General features: G+C 33.7%; 1 protein-coding gene across 2 annotated transcripts in view; it reads left to right on the top strand.

Annotated features, from left to right (window-relative positions):
* Positions 1-25311, top strand: part of LOC142984241 (uncharacterized) — a 251630-nt gene that overhangs the window by 146716 nt on the left and 79603 nt on the right. For both annotated transcript variants that reach the window (XM_076131709.1, XM_076131710.1), the window contains exon 3: positions 11805-11984. In XM_076131709.1, the coding sequence (XP_075987824.1) occupies positions 11805-11984 (180 nt within the window). The remainder of the gene's footprint in view (positions 1-11804; positions 11985-25311) is intronic.

The raw sequence follows: 25311 nt of genomic DNA, 5'->3' as shown, positions 1-25311 counted from the left end.
TACTTCGGGGAAGAAAGGGCGTAAAAGCCACTTTTGGCCAAAATGAGTTAATAATGCAACTTTGTTTAGTTTTCGACGCTCTATCGATCTGTATATTTAAAATTTCAATATTCCCAAAAAAATGGCTTTTACCCCCATGATTTTTTTCTCACCAAAACCATTTTTATTAAAAAAAATTGACGTATATGACATTATTTAATTATTTCAAATTAATAAGGGCGTATCACCATAGTATGAAAGAATATTTGGTCGTAAATACAATATTTATTACGTAATGACTTTTACAAGTTGAAATTAAGTACTCCATGCATGAAGACACATCAGTACAAAAAGTCATTCCATTGGAAGTACCTGAAAAAAGGCCAAATACAAAAGGGAAATCTAAAGCGAGAGGAAGACCTAAAAAAAATATTTGTTTAGATACAACTAATAATCACTGCCAAGCTGAAAAATCAAACGAATTTGTGTTGCGTAAGTTATATGACGCCAGATTACCAATTTCGACTGCAAAATATAACGATTTAAAACTTCTTTGTGACAATCACACAATACCCAGACCGTTCCAACAAGATTTTTTGTCGCTGCCTCATTTTAAAACAGTAGTAGACCAATTACTAGATACCGACGAAGAAGACGATGTAGTAGAGGAATTAGAATGAATGGGTACTTATCTACATTTTAATTTCATTAGAATAATGCATGAATGATTAATAAGTAGAAGAAAGATTTATTCTACAAATTATAATTAAAAAAAAAGGTTAAACAAATAAGAAAAAGAAAAAAATATATAACAAGAGAAAGAAGATGAATAAAAAGAAAGTAAAAGATAAAAAAAATAAAGAAGAATACGATTACAAGCAATAAAATTAAAAAAGTAAGAAAACGAAACAAAAACCAGAAAAGGAAATAGAAAAAGAAGAAGATTACTAATTGTTGTCAATTTGATTTGATTTGTGAATGAATAAAACTGATTTGCATCTTAACTAAATTTATTTATTTAATACACCAATACCTACCTAGTAGAATAAATTACAAACATACCATTATTTTATCAATTTTAGTTAATTTATTTCTTAATTAATTAATATTAGATGATAGTAATTATTTATCACAGTTAACTTAAAATTTAAATTAATGAAAATAATCAAAGTTCAATTCAATTAAATCTTTTCTTTTGTTTCACTATTCATGAATCGTGTGCATTTAACTTAACAGGTAGGTAACCTAATTCGTTATAATAAATTTTGTAATATAGAACTATGATAAATCAGATAATAATAATTATTATGCTATTATTTTGAGCTTCTATGCACCTTAATTTCAATATTCACCACATTAAATCTTACAAAATTATAATAATTGTAGGTTTACTCACTATAATTGTTATAAGCGGTGCAGTCATTACGACCTTTTCACTGTCTAAAGATGGTTTATACGACACGATGTATGTTAGCATTATAGATATTTGTGGATTTACGTCCTATAGTACGTATTTATAGACGGTGTAAAAGCCATTTTTATTAATATTTTGGGTCGTAAATCCATCCTATCTTCTAAACCATAAGGTTTACTTAAAATTAAGCTTCTTGATATTAAAGAGCACTTAAATGCAATTAAATATCACCAATTCATTCGAATTTAACTCTATTGCAAAAAAAGTTATTTTCCAAAATTAAAAAAAAAAATCGTTTTTTCGCTCCCCTGTAAAGTTGCTATTTTGGCTTTTACGCCCTTTCTTCCCCGAAGTAGCGAAATGGTTATTTTAGTGTTATTATCAATACCACAATTTAAAAATCGTCTCAAACCTTAATCTGGTAGCCTTCACGGTATCTGTGCCATTATAATACAAGGTGACAGGAACATGATAGGATTTAAGCATTTGAATGACGTTTGGGCTTTAAGAAAAGCTATAGAGCTTATTAGAACGACAGTAAACCGCGAAATTTGTGAATAAATATGAAACTGGAGATATTTTGTGACATGATATTTAATTCCCATTGTTCTTTAGTTCTAAAAATAGCAATACGTACGAGATTTATTTTGAAATCAAAATATTTACTTTCGTTTCTTATATGTTAAGGTATTCGTTGGCATTATTTGTTAGACAGATACAGGTCAAATATATAAAAAAGATCCTTTAATAAGTCAGTTTCGACAATGTTTTCTAGCAAGTTTATTTATTTATTTTTCAGGCACCGTCCATCTTTCTTCTTGTTGAATGTTCTCTGATTATTGTGGTTCTTCTTTTGCTTAAAATAATCTTCGAAGGCTTCCTCGAACTCCCTAAAACGTGATTCGAATCGTTCTATCAGAAAAGTCAACTGATATTTCAAACAAACAGCCCCACATCACACCGCAGTGCGGTCACACCTCGCGCATTACGCGCGGCTAATGTCAATTGAAACAGTCAGCAGAGAGATAATTAGATACATTAACATTCGTTAACTTGCTGTCACCTGTGTTATCGGTGTAAGCTTCATCAGGCTGGTTTTGTGTTCAAATGCAAATGTGTATTAGTCTAGATGTAGATATTAGTTGTGCTTTTGATAGTGGCTTCACTCCAAAAAGAATCTATGAAATATTTGTAGTTATGTATTTATGCCTTGAGATTTGATTTGCTAGCGGGCACTCAAAAAAATATCCTATTTAAAATCTTGTTACATAAGCTATGTAACTATTAAGTTTCACTTCAACCGGTTGATTTATAGTTTTTGCATTAATGTCCCACATGCACCGCAGTGCGGTCACACCTCGTGCACTACGCGCGGCTAATGTCAATTGAAACAGTCAGCAGAGAGATAATTAGATACATTAACATTCGTTAGCTTACTGTCACCTGTGTTATCGGTGTAAGCTTCATCAGTCTGGTTTTGGTGTTTTGTATTCAAATGCTAATGTGTATTAGTGTAGAAACATATACTAGTTGTGGTTTTGATAGTGGCTTCAATTCAAAGAAAATTTTATGAAATATTGGAATCTAGTAATTGTATCCTAGTTCGTACCAAAAAAAGGAGGGTACCTTTGTGAAATTCTGCTATTTAAGCTGTGTCACTGTAAGCTTTATTAAAACTCTATTTAAGCTATATTACTGTAAGTATTATAAAAACCCGTTAGTTAAGTGTTTTTTGTGTTTTTGTCTAGTTACAGGTACTGCTACCCGTGTCTACTCTGGAGTAGCAACATTCGTAACAAAAAAAATGTAATAAATAATATGCTTTTTTAAAAATCCTACGCGTGCTGAAAATTCGCATAAATGACCTTTTAACGATAATTGCCAGCTGAAATTGCTTCAGAATAATTGCCATCTTTAACCATTATGTTAAACTGCGTACTTAGTCCTATTGATAAAATACTCAGAATTTTGTAAATAGATTCTCGCAACCCTGGATTTACCCTTGAAGAAGTTCATTACGACTACTTCCAAGTAATCGTTACACTTTGATATTTATTTTCCTGTTTTTCCCCACTTTTGGGGTATTTTTTTCCTCAACGGTATGTTAACGAATACCGTGGAAGGACACTCGCATGTCTATTTCCTGTTATTCGGGACGTAGCTATGACATCCGATACGCCACGTGTATTAAGTAGGCTTCCATTCGGAGGACTACTTTTTTCAGACACGGTAGTGGAAATTTTTGGAGTATCTCGTGTCACATCAGTTACCAGCCTGGTCTCTATTTAAAGAGCCATTAGGACATGGAATTTTATTTTCCGGGAGTTTTACATTTTCATTTTTTGACCTACTCATGTTTCCTACAAATAGTTGTCTTTGCACGTATTTCAGTTGACAACAATGTGAAAGCTACTGCTGTACATTGTTGATTCTCTTAGATTAAAGTGATCAACACGTTACGCCAAAGCAGCAATGGACTGAATGGTGACCATCAATTTAAAGTACACTAGTTGTCAACTGAGAAACGTGATAAGCCTGCAGCTTAGAATATTAGAGGGGCTATCTCTTAAAAACGTTTAAAAGATTATGATAGAAATACCAGTTCAGTCTTCTTTACCATTAATAATATTGAAATAACATAAAAAAAAGAAATGAAGACCGAATAATCGCAAAAAACCATTAACGAAAAAGTGGCGTGTAGGAAACTCATTACATATGAATATAATTCATCTACATATTTACTTTCATACTATTCACGTTTTCACTAAATTAGGGTTCTGTAACTGCTATTTATTTGAAGGTTCATTGGTTGGGTCGAACCCCTTTTTAACCCAACTGGGTTAAAAGAAGGTAAATATTTCGCATGTCATGGTAATGAAGAGGAAAGTAAGGAGTAATTAATTTCGAAAAACATGACTTTTAAAAGCTAATAAGGATATTGTTTTGATAAAACAATGACTAAACAGTTTAAGAACAATTAACAGTTTATCAATTGAACAATTTTACGCTTGGTAACGTCAACGAACAAACGTTTGACACTTAAAATAACTTAAATAAATTGTTCTTGTGGAACACGCTAGGGGCGGCAGCCATGTCATGGCTTCTTTTTTTGCAGTTTTTCCTTTTCCTGGTAATTTTTTTCGAACATAATATTATTTTAGTATATATCCTGTCTTTGAAACGAGTAGTTGATTACTATTTCATTCAATAGTAGAGGCTAGCTTTAGATCCAAAAATAAACGAACAAAGTTATAGGTCGACCCTAGTCTACTATACTAATGTTATAAATGCAAAAGTTTGGAAGTTTTGATAGATTAACACACAGCATACATTGGAAAATCATTTAACGCAGACATATTCGCTGGCAGAAGCTAGTAGTCCAAAAATATAAAACCATTTTCAGAATAAACTCTGCATGTTAGCGAATAGTAAAATAAAACATTAATTTGGTCATAATTGCCGGCGGCTACTGTTAATTGCGAGTTCTGTTATTGCAACTGAATGTGTTATTATTTATAATGCTTTCACAATTATGGTGATTGCAATTGAATTTATATTTACATTGACTATGTAAATGGCTTTAATCCGGAGATTATGAGGTATATAAATAAATGTGAATTTCATTTTAGTTTTGTGCATTTAGCAGTTCGTGGAAATGCGTAATATTTATATAGCATGCTTTGTTACTATGTGGATAAACATACAATGAAGATAATTGCTTGATGCCTTGGAGGATGGGACGGCCTTTGGTGTGGGATGCAACTTGCGTCGACACCCTTGCGCCGTCTCATCTTCCAAGGACGGCCGGTGCTTCTGGAGCTGCTGCTGCGGCTGCCGAAGACCTCAAGCGGCGCAAATACAGAAGTCTTGTTGGTGAGTATGTGTTTGAGCCGTTTGGGGTCGAGACGCTGGGACCATGGGGCCCGAGCGCCCACTTACTTTACAAAGACATCGCCAAACGCCTCGTCGACAGTTCCCGTGACCAGAATGCTGGTATTTTCTTGGGACAAAGGTTAAGCATTGCCATACAACGTGGCAATGCTGCCAGCATTCTGGGAACGTTCCCGATAGACAGCGATGTGGAGGAGTACTACGACGCGTAGCGCGCTTCCTTTCTTTTATTTTCTTATTTTTTTTATATATATTTGTTTTTTTTTCGTTAATGTGTATATATAGTTTTAATTTTAATAATTTAATGTAAATATTTAGTTATATAAGTTTTGTACTGTATAAAATATAATAAAATTCTATTAAAGAATAAAAAAAAAAAAAAAAAAAAAAAAAAAATAATAATTGCTTGTATTGTTCAGAAACATGATATTACTATTTACAGATTCTCGAAAATTTGCTACAGGTTCACTTGGGAATAGACACATATATTTTTTTATTGTTATTGGTACTCAAAATACATGATTTTAATGCGTAAACAAATAAGAGCTCTGGCATGTACTTTCATTATATAATTCACGGAACGAAAAACACTCGTATGGAAATACTTTTCTTCCCTCTTACATATTCAAAAAAATACTATATTTTGTAAAACTAGGCCGAAGCATCTATATACAAAATAATTTAGAAACAGTAGCTCATTTCTTGCTACGGAACTTTTAATGACCAACCTCCGTCTTTCTAACAGCCAGTCATTACCCAAAACAAAAAACTATTTCTTTCTTCAATCATTTTCATATGAGGAAATTAGTTTAGCGACACACCTGCGCAACGTCTGGCGCCGAACGTACCGTTCAACACTTTCGTTGTGTTATTTAAGTCACCTTTAATTCATTATACAAAATTCCATCGCGCTCATTGGTTCGGCTGGTGTGTCGCTACACTTACAAGTATAATTTTAATGTTCAGAACACTTATAATAATAAACTTTTGTTGAACAAATTATTAGTTTGTATATGAGGCACTTCCGTATCATAATTATAGTTATTGAAGAAAGGGTAATGGAATTTGGTGAGGGCGACTGTAGTTTCTGATAGAATAAATGCTTGTTTTGTTTGAAAGACGAATCAGGGAAACGACTTTACCAAATGGTGGAGTTTTATATGAACTGTGATCAGCGCCGTAAGTGTATTCCACAAAAACATTTTTTTTTGGGTATTTAATGTCAAATTGTCTACCCGATAGTACCATTTGTAGGTTATCGCGTTACATATAATAATGAATTACAAACCCTTTTTTATCGTATGGTTAGTAGTCTACCTTGTGTCAAAGTTATTCAAGCACGAAAGGTCTTTGGCATAGCGTAACGTCGTAGTAGACAACAACCGGGACCGACCATTTACGTGCCCTACGAGGCACGGAGACGCCCAGTTCAAATACCACTATGCGGTCACCCATCTATGGAAGGACCGCGCCAACGGTTGCTTAACCCACTGATCGTTTACCGACCGGTGAGCGCAACTGGCTATGAGCGCCTCGAAACATTCAGTAATCGGTAGTTTGCCATAAAAGAGCTAACGATGCAGGTCTATGTTACCGGTGTACAAAAAATATTTTCTCTACATTTTCTTTTTACCTTGTATGCAGATTTTCCGAAGTATTTTCGCCGTCCACTACATTATTTAAAAGCACTTGCCCTCAATGAATTGATTCTCGTTTACTGACTGCATCGTAGCCTGTGTGCCGGAATAATTTCATATTCATAAGGGTGCGGAGTCTATCAATTTGTGCTTTGGCTATGCATAAAGTAAGCTTCTTACAGTGTTACTAGTATTTGAACGTTACTAATATGCTATTTTTTTTTAACCAGCTATCATTATTTGCATTCATTTCAAAATTGTTTAAAATAGCTATCTTTACTTGCCTTCATTTAAAACTCGCTCAGATCTTTATAATTCATGTAATCACTATATTTAAGATCAATTGAACAAAATCCCATAGTAAGCTAAACATTACAATATCATTAATCACTGTTTATCGTATGAAAATAAATTTAGTGTTTTTCGATTATGAATCACCGTTTATCGATATAAAAATAAAATCCATTCAGTAATTTTTGTGATTTTTCCGTTCATTCAAGAAGACGGGCGATTTTTAGTGAAATTGTTGGTGGTGTGACAAGTGGTTCTTATCCTATCCAATAAAAAAATGACAGGCAACATTATAAGTAAATCTATTTGTATAGTTCTTAAAGATATGTAAAAGAAGTGAAAACAGCCATCAACGTTTGTATTTTCATCTTCCAAAACCTTAAGGAAAATACGTACATATTCCAAGGTTTTCGCAAACAAATTAATTTGTAAACACGATAGCAGACAGTATCGTGGCTGTTCAAGACATTTTGTACCACATTACAATGTTTACACGCTAGGAACGGAAATTGTAGCTTTAATGTACCTAGGTGGTGCTTAAGAGATGTTTATCTTCTATGTTATTCATTGAGAAGAATAATCTAGGTATCTTTAGGTACAGAAATTATGTTTTTTTTGTCGTATGAGTAGGTTTTTGTAATATTTCAACACCTTCAGTATAATTTAGTCTTAAGCAACCAAATAATAATATGAGTAACTAAAGTCACCAGGTTTTATTTTTCCTACAAATATGAAGTATGTTCACAACTTTGCTAAAATGGTTATTATAACCCTATTATTTATAAACACACTATAAACCTATTTTAGTTAAAAAACTAGTACAAATTTGTTTTCTCTTTTTCATTTTGCTAAGGAGTGAAATAAACAAAACAGTTTATAAGCCTTTCATAACTTTATATATTTTTATGAATAAGAGGGTAAGGCTCTAACCCCTTTCCGAGCTAGAGGTAGATTCAGTAATTTATTGTAACGACTATCATAAGTGTCAATATTTGACCTAAATGAACAAATGATTGGACTTTGATTTTAACTAAACGTCTCACACTTTTCAATTACACTCATAATCAATTTAAGTCCTTATCACACAACTCTGAGAAGAATAACTTAAAAACTCCATACATACATCGTTCTATTCTAACAAACACTGCTTAATTGACAAACTACAACAAATATAATACAGAAACAAAAGGCTCATATTCAATAATACATAATAAAAACGGTCCTACTAAATATTCGACAGCAACTTAAAAACTTATCACTTACTTTGAAAACCCTGACCCACATTTTATCCTGCAAAAACGTTAAAAGGCTTACATTACGGATCGTGGGGTAAAGCCCTGTCCCTTTATTTTGCTCGTAAACCCTGTTCGCGCGGTTTAAAACAATTCCACACTAAGTTTTGGCGTTGAAAAATTGGATGCACTTGGTAAATCCTGCAAGGGTAGAAAACATTTGAGGATTTATCCAAGGATTTTCTTGCTTGTTTGCTTGCTTGTTTGATGATATTTTCTTTATGATTTAAGAATTTTGATGGAAAAAGAGGTGATAGTGTAACGGATTTTATGATCGAAAGTTAAACTATTTCGTTGCAATAAAGTCAAGATAATCTACATTGACTGTCTCCGTGGCGCAGTGGTTTGGGTCGCCACGCCGCTACTATTGCGTCGGGAGGTCGTGGGATCAATTCCCACACGGAACAATTATTTGTGCGATCCACAAATAATTTGTTTTTTGTAAACGTTGGAGCGATGACTTTGACATCTATCTGGAGGATTGGCGTGAGATAGACAGGGACCGATGGAAGATTTTGGGGGAGACCTTTGCCCAACAATGGGACAGTACGGGTTAACAAAAAAAAAAAAAGTCCCCGCGACACAAGAGCAATTCTAAGTGCGGGAGTTGACTTAAAAAAAAGGAAGTAAACTTGAACAATTAAAATAAACTCATTTAGGTCCTAAATACCTAATAACTAACGGCAAATTAGTATTCAATAGTAAAAGTAGAACGAAGGATTAGCTACCGGTAGAATATTCGCAAAAAGGAAAAGTTCCGAACGAAATACGTTCACGAACTGCAAATGAGATACCAATTTATTCTGAACAAGGATATACAATCACGCAAAATATTCTATACCTAAGTAAAAGTTCTCTTAATCATTCTCAGGAAAAACTTAGTAATGAAGTATTCGGGTTTCAATTTGGATACTGCATTAACTAAAAACTAAGTGGGTTACCGTTACTGCTTGCTAAACTATGACTGGGTACTAATAGCTTTTGCTTTTAACGGCGTCCGTCAAAAAGCTTTCCCGGAGATAAAAATAAATCGTTGATAACGTAAGTTATAAATTGTGCGCCAATTTTTAGCAAAATAATGCAGTAGTTTTGCGTGAAAGGGTAACAATAAATCTGTAGAAATTTTGACATCAATATGAGTCGGAATATTATATTGTCTTAATATACCTACAATATTTTTTGCTAAGAGCGAAGGTTAAAAGCCAAATAAAGCACAGCCTAGTCCCGCAATTTTCCGTGGTTTCTATTTACTAAGCATCTTTTAGGCAAAGCTTTAACTAACGAAATATTTCAGAAGTAAAATAAATATGAATTTCCAAGTAGGTTAGGAGTTTTGCCAAATTCATGAAAAATTACGTTTGACGTAGCAATAAAGTTTTGGCTGTTAGTTTGTTTGTTTGGCGTCGTACCCAAAACTTAACTGATAAAACTACTTAAGATTAAAACTTTCTGACAGGTGACTGACATATTGGCACCCCTTATCTTCTTGAAAATAAGGTTGAAAATCGCTTGTTTCTTTTAGAATTTATGCCAATGTTTATTTTGCTGAAAGGCGTAAGAGGTTTTGCCTAAAGCTGAGTAATTGTTTTAAGAACGAGAGTGTTTGTTTGACCTTGTCTAGATTTACCCAAACCAGGACGTGTAAAAATAGTACTGAATTAGTTTACCACTTACTCGAAGGCTATTTTGAAGCCACATAATCACTTGAATTGCTGAAATTTTAATTAAATAGTTGTAATGCTTCCTTTCGCAGTTGCCGTCGTATCGATTATCTGGTAAATCTTAAATGTGACAGGAATATTACTTTACTACATGGCAATAGGCTCGCCCCCTATTACATGAGATTAACTTTGTTAATTACAAAACTCGTGTGTAACTGTCGTGTTTTTTTTAATACACATCCCGCACTAAGAATTGCTCTCGTGTCGCGAGGACTTTTACAAGCATAGAAACAACGAACACAAAGCACACCCAGGCCCGAAACAATTATTTGTGGAACGTTCATTAATTGCTCCGTGTGGGAACCGAACCCACGACCTCCCGACGCGATGGTAGCTGCGTGGTGACCTTAACCACTGCACCACGGAGGCAGATATTTATTATTACTAGTTCATATTAAGCCAGGGTTTACAAAAATAAGAGAAGGTTACTCCTTGAATACACTCACGTAAACAAAAAATAATCCTCAGTCTAAATAACTAATAGCAATTACTTCTAGCGGTACTCCGACACTAATTATTCCGGTTTTCATCCGCAAAGCTCCAGCACTAGCTATTAGGATTATACTTTAGCGCGTGTTTCAGAGGCGCAGAATATACTCACTACACGCGCTCTTTGAACATCAAATTGCATTTAACTCCGTAAATGTATGTAGAGAATAAGAATATGAGAATATAAAAGCAGTCTTAGATAAAGTTTGTGTTATTTATTTTGTTGATGTGTTTTAGGTAAAGAAAATAAGTTAGTATATAGTATTGATATTATGCAAACCGACTTTAAGTGATACATATTTGCCAAAAGCATGGAAAATATATAGCAATTTATGTCAGTTTTACTGCCTGTTTTTGAGAAGTTGCTCACCATGAATCGACATTGTTAACTCTACTCTAAAGAGAAAGTAACAGAAAATTAATGTTAAATCAAATTAATGTCGAAATTAAAAATGATAGAACTTTAAACCTTTTTATTTATACGCAGAATAATATAAATAACAAATATAAAGACAGAAAGACGGTGTATTATTGCATGATATTGCATTAATAACGTCTGCGCCAAGGGATATTCGCCGATGCAACAGAGCGTAAACGAATACTATGACAACTTGGACCTGAGTGTATATTTTATGTTTCATATTTTAAAAGTTGCGGTCTTTTCCCTTCTTTACTTCCACTGTCTACTTTTCAAGCGTTTTTTTTTTGTTTAGTTTCGTGGCAATCCGAGCTTTATGCCTAATTCTGCCATTTTTTTTTTCTTTTTTTTAATAACCCATTTCTGTCCCATTGCAGGGCAAGGGTCTTCTCCCAAACGAGGGGGAGGGGTAAGGCCTTGAGTCCACCACCCTATTGTATAATAATTTATATTTTATAATCTCGCCAATAACAGTATTAAATAAAATATATCAAAAAATGTTTTACAGTCGTATTTTTTCGACTGCTGAATTGTTGCAACCTTGATCTCCTTTCAAACGTTTAAGTGTTGTAGCCTTTTTTCCACAAAGCTGGTCTTTGGACTTGTTTTTGGTTTCTTTGGTTCCCTGGTTTTCGGACCTTTTAGTAAAAAAATACTTTTCTTCTTCAACAGAAGAGAAACAAACAGAAGTCCAGCAAGAAGAGCAGGCGGCGACGAAGATCCAGGCAGCGTTCCGCGGGCACCAGACAAGGAAGTCAATGAGCATGAAGACCAGCAAGCAGCAGCAGCAGGAGAAGGAGAAGGAGCCCACCAAGGCCGAGCTCGAGGCCGAGTTCAGGGCTGATGATAAAGGTAAGCTAACATTAAGACGATTAGAACTATTGATTTTAAAGTTGTTTCACGCGAGGAGTGATCTCTTATGCCCGGTTTCTGAGGCACATCTGCTTTCTCCAGATATCTGTACTAATGTTATGAAGCGAAAGAGTTTGTTTTTTTGTTCGAACGTGCTAATCTCAGGAACTACTGGTTGGAATTGTATGTTTCTTTTTGTGTTGATCATTTATCGAGGAAAGCTTTAGGCTATATAACATCACGCTACGGCCATTAGAAGCGGAGTAGCACTGAAAAATATTACAAAAACGGGGAAAATTATGACCCATTCTCTCTTATGTGACGCAAGCGAAGTTGCGCAGGTCAGCTAGTTAGTTATAATTCAGAAGTTGTGTAATTTTAACGTGATTATTTGCCTATAGAATTTATGTCGCGAGTAGAACCTGTTTAGGGCCCCGCGTCATGCGGTTGATCAAAATAAATGCAGATAAACTAAGCGAAAACAGTGTTGCAAGGATCTGCGGTTTTGCCAGTTGGACCTATTACTTTACTTAGCATCAAGTTTAAGCAATCTAGGTATTTAGCTGTATAAGTATAACAGAAAAACAAAAGACACTATAGCATTTGAATTATTATAGATGTAATGCATCGTTATGGAATCTATTTGTTAAATACCTATGCTGTTTTGACAAAACTAAACTTGTCATAGCTTAGCTTGTGATGAAAAGCAGTGAAGTTATGTGTAAAGTCACCACAGCTTAGAACTCAGGATGGATTATGCAAACTAACTTGGACTGTCGCAAACATAGCTTGGATCTTAAACCTAATAAGTGTCAGTGTCTTGCAGTGGTACTTTGTGCTGCGGCAAAAATATAGGGAAATAAATTTAGCTTTGCAAGACTTTGACAGATAAGATTAGTTTAAAATAGTATTTTATCTTTAGTAAACTGTTGTAAATAAGGGGCAATGGCTGCTTATGTCCGTGGTTTCGTAAGGCTTACTTATTTTTAAAACACTCTAAGCCATTAATTTTTAACTTTCTAAAAGCTATCGTTTTGTAATTTATTACCCTAATAAGTACAGTAATACAAGCGTATTTGGCGATTAACTTCTAACTTACTCAGTTTCTAGTAGTAGCCTTATTTATAGCCAGATAAAACAATTTTGCTAAAGTAAGACTTATACGTTAAAGCATGTGAAAAGCGTAATAATAGAGTGACGCTTCAGTATCGACTTCAATCAAATCATAATAAATACATCACAAGACTTGTGATGTATTCAGACAAAATATTTTCTGTAATAAGTTCTACAAGTCATTTAAAATTATTAATACCACAGCTTAAGTCAACGTAGAGACTTTGAAACCTAGAATAACAAGTTGGAACCAGTTTAATTGCATTCGGTTTTAAAGCTTGAACTGTTCTAGAAAGAATTAAAGTTTCATTCGTACAATGGCAGTAAGTTTGTAGCTCTTAGACTAGTTTATAAGGACAAGGCTTGAACTATTTAATTTATAAAGAAGAAATCTGAATGAGGGTAGACTGCACTTTGTGGTTTAGTAGACAAACCGACAACTTTATTATTAAGTGAAGGATGTTGCATTGCTGATAAAAAGGACTTCTCGGATAAACAGGTGCCAAAAAGAGGAAACATATTATTGAGATAATATCAAGATAGGAAAGAAAAGAAATGAGTTAAAGGTAGTGAAATAGGCAGAAGTTAGAAAAAAGAGAGAATCTCGACATTTTACAAAAAAAACAACTGATTATTATTGTTCACCATATTATTATGATGATTATTGTTCACCATATGATGATTATTGTTCAATAAACACCTATGTGTTTTGCGGAGATAATTAGACCCTCATTAGCACCACATGGATAGCCATGTGGTGCTTCTTCTTGGTCATTTATCCAAGGCTGGGCAGTTCCAGTATCTTGTGAACGTGAAAAAAAGGTTTCATTTCAACATTTATCTATTGACATCAAACCAAATAAAAGTAAAACTCAATAATATCCTGAAATACAAAAGTTGCGGTCATTATTGTATATTATTTTCTTTGATATTTTCCAACAAAGGAAAAGTTTATACAAGAAATGAAAAATGGGTAGACAAACAAAATAAGGTAATGCATAAAGTTACCGGATCCGAAGATCCCAAACAAAATTATACTGAAGCGTGTACCGAATATTATCTTTTTTAGATTACGGTTTTATGAAACAAAGAGGTTTTCTAAGTGACAACTCAATTTAAAATACTGCATTGTTTCTTACAGACCGCTATAGCTTGCATGAACAAGAAAACTAGAAATACAAAAAATATAGTATTTCCATTAGGATAATTTTTAGTAAAACAAAGTGCGCATTGTCACAGTCACAGTCTCTGTTTTAATCAACTTTTTAGCAAAACGAGCCTAAGGTTTTTTTTTAATATTTCGGACTTTATTAGCAAAACGAGTCTTTAAGTTTTTTTTAAATTATTTTATAGGTGCAAACAGGGCATTGAGTAATCTCAATAGCTTTTATGCCAAACTGGATATGGATCCCATGGTTTAAAATAAAATACTTATATTTAAACTCTGAAAAATATTTAAAAGCACTGAATTACTACATCACGGTATGGCAATTAACACAATCCACTTTGCTGAAACTCAGCACATGCTTAACAAAAATTTAAAACCCTACATACTTCAAAAGACATTTTTCTTTTCACAAATTTCTTCACCACTTTACAGTAGTTGGGTGAGAGCAGAGAGCATACATAATAAAGCGCTAAGAATGTCATTTGTCTCCACTTAGAACCAACTTGTTACATGCGGTTACGTTACTTAACTTATGAATGCAGTTTGCAGTCAAATGCTACAATTTACGGCGGCTATTTCTTGCACTGGTTGTGGATTTGCTATTTTCAAGAGGAAATTAAGATTAACAACTTCCTAATAATATTTTGAATGCGTATGTTAATTTGTGTATGTTACTCATTCACGCAAAAACTACTAAAGGGACTTTGATGAAATTTTGTACACCGATAGTTTATAATTTGGATAATGACAAGGGATAATTTTTACTCCGATGAATCTTTTCACGCGGACACGGGCACGGGTAGAATCTTGGTCATCTATAGATCTCACAATTTGGTTATTTAAATGATGATAAATCTTTTAGTAAGTACTATTTGCCAGCCGACGGCAAACAGCAACTGCCAACTGCAGTAAATATATCTGTTGCCAGCTACAAGTTGCAGTTTGCTGTTCGATATTAATGCAATTTTATTACAGAATATATACTTGTTAGTTACATTGCAGTGCTACACTGATAATAAATATCTTTTTATGTTTAAACAGTAAACCTTTCCGTTTTTCGTAAAAATATGCATAAACACCCGATAAGTAAAGCATTTGCACATAAAGGGACCGTTGACGACATCTTATCAAGTAACTATTCCATTTCACGGATGAGAGACGCGTCAAATTCACTCAACTTGAAACAATATTCCAAATTTCGATTAGACTACTCTATATTTGACTTGTAAATTACTCAATATACTGCGTTAATTTGCTTCAGAACACTCCCAAAGGAACGTAGGCGGATTGTAAGACGTAATTAGTGTCAAAGTGAAGATGAAAATGAAGGATGAAGAATGTAAGATTTTTTCTTTCAATATGGATTCGGAAAAAGTATCTTATCACACTTCCCTTCATTTTCTATAACTACATAATGCCTACATAATTGTATGTATTATTATAAATTACCAAATGACGATATATTTAATTTTGTTTGTATCAGTTGCAAATATTTATACCTACCTGTTTATTTTTTGTAAATCTTATATGACTGACTGTAATATTGTCTCTATGAATCTCTATGAATAGCATTTATGATAAAAGTCAAAACAATGTGAAAAACAACCTCATTTTCCTTCAGATTTATCATTTCTAGAGACACTGTATGAGAATTAGTTTCGGTTCTACAAAGAGACTATCAAGTAGATGTATCTTAACATTTTTAAAGAGCTATTTCATCAATGTCGGTAAAAATATCTTCTTTCTACTTTTTTTTACACTACCCGCACTAAAATTTGGTCGCGGGGACTTTTATGAACATACAAACAACGGATATAAAGTATAAACTAACCCAAAAAAATAATCGTGGGTCGCACAAATAATAGGAATCGAACCCACGACCTCCCGCCGCAAAGGTAAAATGGTATAAAGCGCATTGGAAAAAAGAGACAGAGTGTATGAAAAATATATCAGTATTATATTACAGTACATACTACAGTAAAGAGAGCATAAAATTCAGAGTGTCCAAAAGCCAGTACGCCGTCTCCGAAATAATAAATTGAAAACTTTTTGTAAATGTTATTACGTAAAAACTTTGAAATTATTACGACTTTTCTCTTTGCCCGTCAAGTTTAATTAAAGGGAAAGAAAAAAGTACTAATGAATATATTTTATGTACTTTTTAAAGTGTGTCGTTTGAATATAATAAGTAAGGTAATTAATTTATAGGGTCGCGGCATTAATGGCTGCTGGGGAGCCCGATTGATCCATGCTTAAGTCTCTTGTAATTTATTTTATGGGAAACTTTTAAATAAGGTATCCTTTATTTAATTTATGAATGAAATTTAACCCGTTTCAAGGCCTAACTCTTTTCTTATTATGGAAAAAAAGTCCGTAGGTCAGCAATAGACTATATTTACTTGAAATTTTTACCTAATTGCTAGGGTCGGATCACCAGAAGGGAGGGGAAAGAGTTGCCTATTTATAACTTTGCATAGCTCAAGGGGATTTTAAAGAACTCCGAAGCTCATATAAATTACAATCATGTTTTTTTTTTTCACCGGTAAAACAAGGTGTTTTACGTCAACATTTGCGTGTAGCCTTAGGCTTGATAAACACATGTTCAATTCGGCATTAATCGGCTTAGCCGTGCGGCAAAACCGAATGTGTGTAGATGAAGACAAGCACAAGCCGAACAAGTGAGTCGAGTCGGTTTTGTTAATCGATAGAAATTGCCGAACTGAATATGTTTGTAGCAAACCTTAGCTTTGACACCTCGACGTTGCATGCGATGTAACACGTTTTCCCGCACACATTAAAACAAGCTTTCAATCCTTAATCACAATTGAGTATCCAAATTCGAAAAAGGGCTCATCTCACATTACAAGTACAATACATAAGCCCTTTTCAATATCAAGTAACCTCCCTTTAAAATTTCAATCAGTCAGCTGTTAGCGCGAGTGAGGATCAATAGGTACGAAGTGGAGTCGAATCAATTACACCAGTTGGCTGATTGAATTGTGAACCTGAGAGGACTTTGTACGAGCTGTTATCTCGCTGAAATTGTCCAAACGAGAAATTGGTTTTGTTGGTACAACTTATTTTTATAGAGGGTACTCTAAACTGGTGATTGTTTTGTTAAATACTTAGGAACCGGCGAAATTTACTCGTAAAAACACTAGACTACAAAAGCGCGATTCTTAACAGTCGGTTCTATCGAGTATCGAAAGATTGACATTTAAAATGATCTGCTAAAAAAGTTCCTATTTTGCCCGCTAGAGGCGTTGAGCAGTATTTCAAGATCGTCCCTGGCAAGATGGTTTCCCTGAAAAACAAGCAATTTTCTAATTATCGTCGTTTTGCAAGACTTTTTATCACTGTGTGTAGTTCTTTCAATTTGACTGCTTTGCAAAAACATCGCTCGGGAGACTAAACTTAGCAACGCTACAAAGGCCACCCATTTGGGTACGAAAAACCCACATTTTCTTATTAACACTTTAATTCAATTCGCGGAAGTTCATAGCCCTTTAGCACTAAATTACCAAAATGTAACAATATTGTTTAGTAATGTTAGTTCGGGATTAATTTGAAAACAGTTTGTGTTCAGTGAACATGAATTTACCAAACGTAGACCCATTTACTGTAATTCGCTTTGTCTTCATTCTGAAACCTTTGGGGCCGAAAACTAATTCCTTGAATCGGGTCTTGACATTTACGTTAATGAAGAATTTTAGGGCGAACGAAATGTACGGAAGAAAATGATTTGTTCCTTCGTTCTAAAAACTTAATCTTTTTCAAGCTCATCTGCACATACTAAGACAACTTTCTTTGTTTAGTGTACTGTATGTTATTTTATGATAATCATGGCTAAATTAAAGCACAGATTTAATTGAAGAGGAAACACTTATAGGCTTAAATGACGGCTGCTTTATCCGAAGGCGTAGACAGAAGTGTATAAAATACAGCAGTGTTTTTCCATTTATTGAATAAGTCCCATATTATAGAAGGTGAGCCTATTTTCATTTAACGGGCACATTACCGACATAGTTAACTTTTTACTCACAAAAGAGATTGCATTAGTAAGTAGTTTAAAGTAATAATAACTCCTAATTCAACTAAATAGTAACAAACAACCCCTCATTCAATCACTGCCTCTTAAACGACTGTTCTCAAACTTTCCATCCCTCTTTAATTCACTAAGAGTGAAAAGGACGAAACAGTGATTAACTAAACAAGTGCAACTCGTAAATACGAACATAAAGTTCGATCTGTGCTTTGATTGATCTAAAGAACTAATATAGAGAGAATTGGCTGTATTATATCAGTTTAGCCTTTCCGCCAAGCCATGTTGGAGTCGGCTTCCAGTCTCACCAGATGCAGCTGAATACCAGTGTTTTACATGGAGCGACTGCCTATCTGACCTCCGTAACCCAGTTACCTGGGATAACACGATATCCTTCGGTAAGACTGGTTGTCAGACTTTCAAGCTTCTAACTACTGTTAACGACTGTCAAAGATCTTCGAAAATGACAGCCGGGACCCACAATTTAACGTGCCTTCCGAAACACGGAGGAACTCGATATGTATAAGATGGTCACCCATCCACAAATCAACCTCGGTAAGCATGGCTTAACCTCAGAGATCGATCCGCGCGGCTGTTGTTAACTAAGCCACGAGCTCCCCAATCGTAATCGTTATCAATGATCTAAAGAACCAATATAGGGAGAATTGGCTGTAACGTTTACTAATTAATGCTTTAATACTAATTAGTTTGCACAGTACTAATAGGAAAATGGAACGGCTTATTAATAGAGTATGTTATTTGCTGTATATTATTTGTATTAGAGATATTGGAGGGTATATTGACAGATTGATGAGTTTGTTTGGTTATATTTTTAGATCTTATTAGCATTGTTGATGTTAATGAATTAATTAAGACCCAGTTAGACTATGTCAAAAGTATAATTTGAGCTTTGTATAAATGATATAAACTTCTTTCACAAGATCAATTTTCTTTACTTTTATTTGTCCACAGCCATTTCTGCTAAAATACATCCATGGGACCTCTCGCAAAATAATAGTCTTCGCCTAGTTTTTTTTCAACCTTTTTTAGAATATCATGTACCAACTTACCCATTTTTTTCCAGATAGAGTCAGCTGTTTTCATGTGAGATAAAACAACTTGAAGGACAAACAAACACTTCCAAATTTATGATAAAGTATGGATACTGAATAACCTAGATTGACACGAAATACTTTTTATCCCGAAATATCTCTGAAATATCCAGATATGATAAGGAGCCCATATCAAATACGCAATAATACTTATACACCACATCATTATTATTACACGAACTGTATAAAAGCAAATATCTCAAGAATATAAATATAATATTATACATAGGTATGTCTGTACGTTGAAAGCGTCGGTCGGTTGAGCATAACACCTCGCCTGGAAGATTTCCTACGCCTCAGGTATAACGCGAGATCCGTAGCAAAAATAACTTTATTTTATATCTAAGTTTATTATATTATATTGTAGGTTTTAGCTTTGATAATAGAGGCTGGTTTTTGGTATCTAATCGTAAGTTCTGTAACCACAGGCAAGCTATTTATTCTACCTAATTTAACACTTAAAAAAAAATACCATATTTTGTTACTTTAAAATGCTAAATCGAGTGTTTTACCGACACAGATTTTTACTAAAGGTTTATGATAACAATGATTTTAATGTTTTGTACCAAAACACATGTAAATATACAGCTAGAAGCATAGAAACATATGACGCTTTATTCCTGGGAAGATGGGAAGAACCTAAATAACGTCACTTGTCACCTACTCCTCAGTTACAAGTACTACTAAGACTTGACTTTTTAAATACCAGCTTCTTTCGTGCACATGTCACTTTTCTCTTAAAATACGTAATGTCTACATTTTTGGGCAAAGCATAACTTACAATATTTAGACACGATTTCAAAGGTTCTTTAAATATTTTTTGCCTGAACCTGAACTAAGTTAACCGTTACACACCCAGATTAAAAAATATATGTTTTACCTTATACGTGAATTTAAATGTTAAATCTACTTTTGACAGTAGAATCAACGGGTTCCTTAATTTTTATAACATTATACTTCAATATAACAGACACACAATCGCATATTTTCATTGAGTTTAAAAAAAAACAGAATAAATAAATATTCAGATATTTTGAATAGTACGTCGTATTTGAAACTAAATAAATTATTTACATAGAGCTGTTGATACATAATAGAGACCGCACTCGATTCAGAGACCTTTGAATATTAAGACCTCCCAGAAGTGGCGACTAGGAAACTCGATGAAATTTTATATTCCAAACAAAATATAATATGCAAATGCTTAGAGTTTTTGTACGAACTGTGTTTGTAACTTGGATTATAGAGTTTTGTGTGATAGCTGTTCTAATGTTTTTGTTTAGCAAAGTAAAACAATCATGCGTATTGTGTGGTTTGAGACAACTTCGAGATATTTGGATAAATCGTGCATTTTTCTAATAAACTTGACTATACGAAGTTTTTATTGATACGTAGGTAAAGAAGATTTACTCGACTAACACTGGCGTATGAATATGCTATTAAGAAAGCAATGATAAGAAAACTTAATGTATAAACACCGTTATAAGTGTAGTTAGAATTTACTTACACCTCAGATTACAGTTTTACAGCTATATGTAAAGACATATAGCTTGACACTAGGTTGACCACTAACCATACGATAAGAAGAAGAAGAAGATTATAAATGTAACAATACATATTGTACCAAGTTTTATTTTCTATTCATAAACATGTTTAGAAGCTTTAAAACCAACAAAAATAAAAGCATAAGTATATAAAATAAATACCTCTTTACATCCCCTCATTCTGTTCCATTTAGTATCAATTTTCTTCAGAATCAATTTACCCTCGCTTACTTAATATTAGGATCATTTTTCGCCATTACTCTCCGACGGCGGGCAACAAAATAAATTAATTTAAAAACATCTGTTTCTAAGTAAATCTCTTTCAAAACAGATCGGGTGCTTATTTCAAATGTTTTCCAACTTTCTGCAAATTTGTTTTTGATTTATGTTATTTGATGATGGAGCGAGAATAAAGGTTGGATATACAGGAAATTGTTTGTTTAGACTTTTATTAAATGTTTCGTGAAATTAAAATTCCTTATTCGGTGGAAAGAATATTAATAAAAGTACATACCCAGTTGATAGCCTACCAAAAACTTGAAGTAAAATAATGAGAAGATTGTCACATACATATTTCTTGTGACACAAAAAAAATCTATAGCTCGATTTCTTACCTAGTACTATACTATAAGTATCATGAGATTAACATTTTAAACCATAAAAACTAGACCCTACGGAACAGGGGTATTGTTTAGTTTTCATACCAGATCAATTTTGAGATGTTGATCAATCGTTATAGAAAAGAATGAAAATAAATGAATACAATAATTAGATAAATAAGAGGTTTCTTAAGAAACAGCCAAACTTTAGTCACAAATTAAATATAAAATCATCATAACTTGGCATGCACAACATTTCGACAAACATTTATATCTCGTGCCAAGTATTTCAGCAATCATAGATTTTGTCAATAAAGCATATCTCTTATATACGCTTCACATAGTTTAATCTCATCTTATACCATTGAGTTGTTTGATCCGTCTATTGTATTGAGGGGATCATAGCCAGGGAGCGTAGTCTAGTATGCTTTTGGTAAGCTATCGATAACTTGACTTGGCTATAATACGTCGTGTTTGAGTGTATTGGTGATATTTGAGCTGAGAGTCTTTGTGTTGCAAATCGTTGTTAACAATGTAGGCGTTACTACAGGTACACAAATCTTCATAATTATGTATTCATGTGTCTATGATGCAGTAGTTAAAATGGTCTCCATGTCATAAGTACTGCATCAAGAGGTTGTAGGTTTGACTATTCTATCATTATCACTATTCCATTGCTAGGTAGGGGTCTCCTTTAGGAATAAGGAGGTGTTAGGCCTTGAGCCACGCTGGCTAAGTACGGGTACGGGACTTAAAGTATCCTATAGAACTGTCTTAAACAACTTACAGGCATACACAGCAAAGATTTATTCAGCTTAAAATTACAATTTGAACAACATAATAAAAAGCTTAATGTATGTTGTACTCGATTACTAGATACACTTTTTAGCTAACGAAAACTAAGTTCCTTAGTACTCCGGAAATCAATCGAAATATATTTTCTACTTCTGACAATATCATACTAGCAACATCGTTCTTCCAAATTCCCATGTTAGCTAGTACTACATGGATCCGGAACTATCCTTGTACCACGGGATATTGATCAGCTATACGATTGTGTTATCGCATTCGACGCGGTAAATGGGCTCTCATACATAATTTATTACCCGGCTTTACTCTAGTAATACTACGATCATGACAACGGGTTCTGAAACAGGAATATATTGAAGAAAGACATAGATGGAGTGATGGAGGTTTTGTTTTGTATATAGATTTTGGTTAAAACGTTTTTAGCCGACTTAAAAAGGTGGAGGTTACCAATTCGTTTGCATGTGTTTTTTATGTTCCATTATAAGTGCTGAGACAGTATGGAATTCTAAAAATAAAGATAAAGACTTTTGTTAATAAGTTCGAAAGGACTGTTTTACTTATCTCTATCAACTACTACTCCTACCAGTGGGGAAAAAATGTTTGTTGCTGAAAGTAGGTACTTTTCTATAAACAGAAAGGTTCCTTTACCACAACAGCCAGAGCCACGGTAAATATATCTTTCAGCTTTTTAAGCAGCCAATAGAATCAGATAAAATAAAATACCTAACAGCTAGTAAAACTGTGAACCACAGTTAGAATTTTATTATTTAACCAGCTGACCCGGCGAACTTCGTACCGCCTAAATTATGCAAAATTAAATGTCCATTCTTCAATATTTCTGAGAGATTTTCTTAATATTTTTTTCCGTAAGAACCTTCTCCTAATAATAACAAATACAACACAAAAATAATTAGTAAAATCGGTCCAGCCGTGTGTGATGCCGTGACCAAGGAAAACGGATTTCATTTTTATATTATATATATAGATGGAATATAACGCTTAATAATATTTCTAAGCACTGTAAACAGCCATGGCACAAACATTTAGTAAAACTAATGACGTAACAAAAGTTCCTTTAACATGTTACGTTAGTGAATATTCCAGGAGGAAGTATAGTGTGGAATATAAATTAGAAGAGGTGCCCGCTGGGACTTACCAAAAGTTAGATTAATGGCTGATTCAAATAGTTTTCGAGCTCTTTAAGCTGAAAATCCTTGGGTTAGTTAACTTTCGCTTTAAATGCACTAATATATGAAGATTTTATATTTACTTTATAAGCTATCCTTGGGTTAGTTAACTTTCGCTTTAAATGCACTAATATATGAAGATTAATCTCTTTTTTTAAGACAGATATCTATTTTATATTTACTTTATAAGCTTTGTCCTAGTAAACATTATTTTAAAAAACGTACTCAGTAAGAAGAAGACCTGTGCTAGGCTTTTTGAGGTAAAAAGCACATTAATTTCGATTGGTTTAGGCAAATTAAGGCAGAAATTATTTTTTTTATATATGGTACAAACGTAATGGTAAAATTAAGATACCTTCCAATTTGTTTTTACATCATTTATCACAGGCTGTATTCACCGATTTCAAATAGTTTATAGAGCAGCAGGAAATATTATACTAAATTCGTTGACTAGACGGCTTAAAAATACTATTTTATATACTTTCAAAACTTGCTTACTTGTTTCAAATAACAGCATAATACCTGTGGGACTGGGTTCAAATGTAAAACCATGCATTTACAATCTGCCGACGAAGGCTAAATAAAACAGGACAACCTCTTTCCATTTACCGAACTCCATTTCCGTATTTCCCAACCTTTTAGAGTTTCTTTCTAGTTTATTTATCAAAATACCTTTTACTTGCTTACCTGGATTTTCTTTAAAACGTAATATGCTTTTCTCCGTAATGTGAGCTATTTTGCACTACCATATTAATCCTTATGTAGTTCAGAAAGCCCTGCAAGCATATAACGCACAGATCTTCACTTTTTGACTAACTACATATAGTTTATCTATCGTATAGGAGGTGCATGAACCAATAACGTGAATGTTTAGTCACCCAAAACACATAAGTTGTTATCACAATCGCACATCTTATCACGTACCACTAAACAGCGATATTGATTTCGATATGGCGGACATTATAACAAAGTAATTACCGAAATGCCTTTCGCGTTTTTACTATTAGGGTAATATTAACCCTGCGTCTGTCCATACTTTTGTTATTAAAGCAAAAATAACAGCTGACCCAATTTTGATGAAATTTTGGCGTAGAGAATCCAGTCGAAGAGTCGAAGTCGAAGACCCATATACTATAGTCGATAAAAAAGTGCACTTAGTAAGAAAGTATAGTCAAATTGAGAACCTCCTGCTTTTTTGAAGTCGGTTAAAAATAAACCACAGGGCATTAGTGGTTTATAAATGACTAGCGGATAATAAGCTTCTACTTTATTAAATGACTAGCAAAGAGTGGCAATTAATTAAAAGTAAGCCGACACTTGGCTATCGCGCCGCGGCTAAGTTTGCTCGCCTCACTGATCGTTTTCCGATCGACTGTAGGGACAGGGATTAGGTCTTAGTCCACCACGGCCAGGTGCGGCTTAGTAGCTCCGTAGGACTAATGTTATAGAAATAAAATACTTTTCGTATATGCCTTAATACATGAATCTGCTGAGTCCATTTGAAAAATTGCTACATCGTTATAAAGCTGATCTGTTACAAGAAAATATCAGAGTCTAGCTTTTATTATATGGAAGACAGTCCGTATAATAGTAGTCCGGAATCTCAGTATCTACATAAACTTGTGTTACAGTCTCGCAAATACGATCAAAAGATTAAAATTTGGAGGTTGGTATTTTATACAAAACTTTAACCAACACGTAGGTTTTTTTTTTAATGGAACTATCTAAAGCTTCGCGTCAATCTACGCAGGG

Source organism: Anticarsia gemmatalis, chromosome 26, assembly GCF_050436995.1.
Source record: "Anticarsia gemmatalis isolate Benzon Research Colony breed Stoneville strain chromosome 26, ilAntGemm2 primary, whole genome shotgun sequence".
NCBI classification, from domain to species: Eukaryota; Metazoa; Arthropoda; class Insecta; order Lepidoptera; family Erebidae; genus Anticarsia; species Anticarsia gemmatalis.
This window is presented reverse-complemented; position numbering and strand designations above follow the sequence as displayed.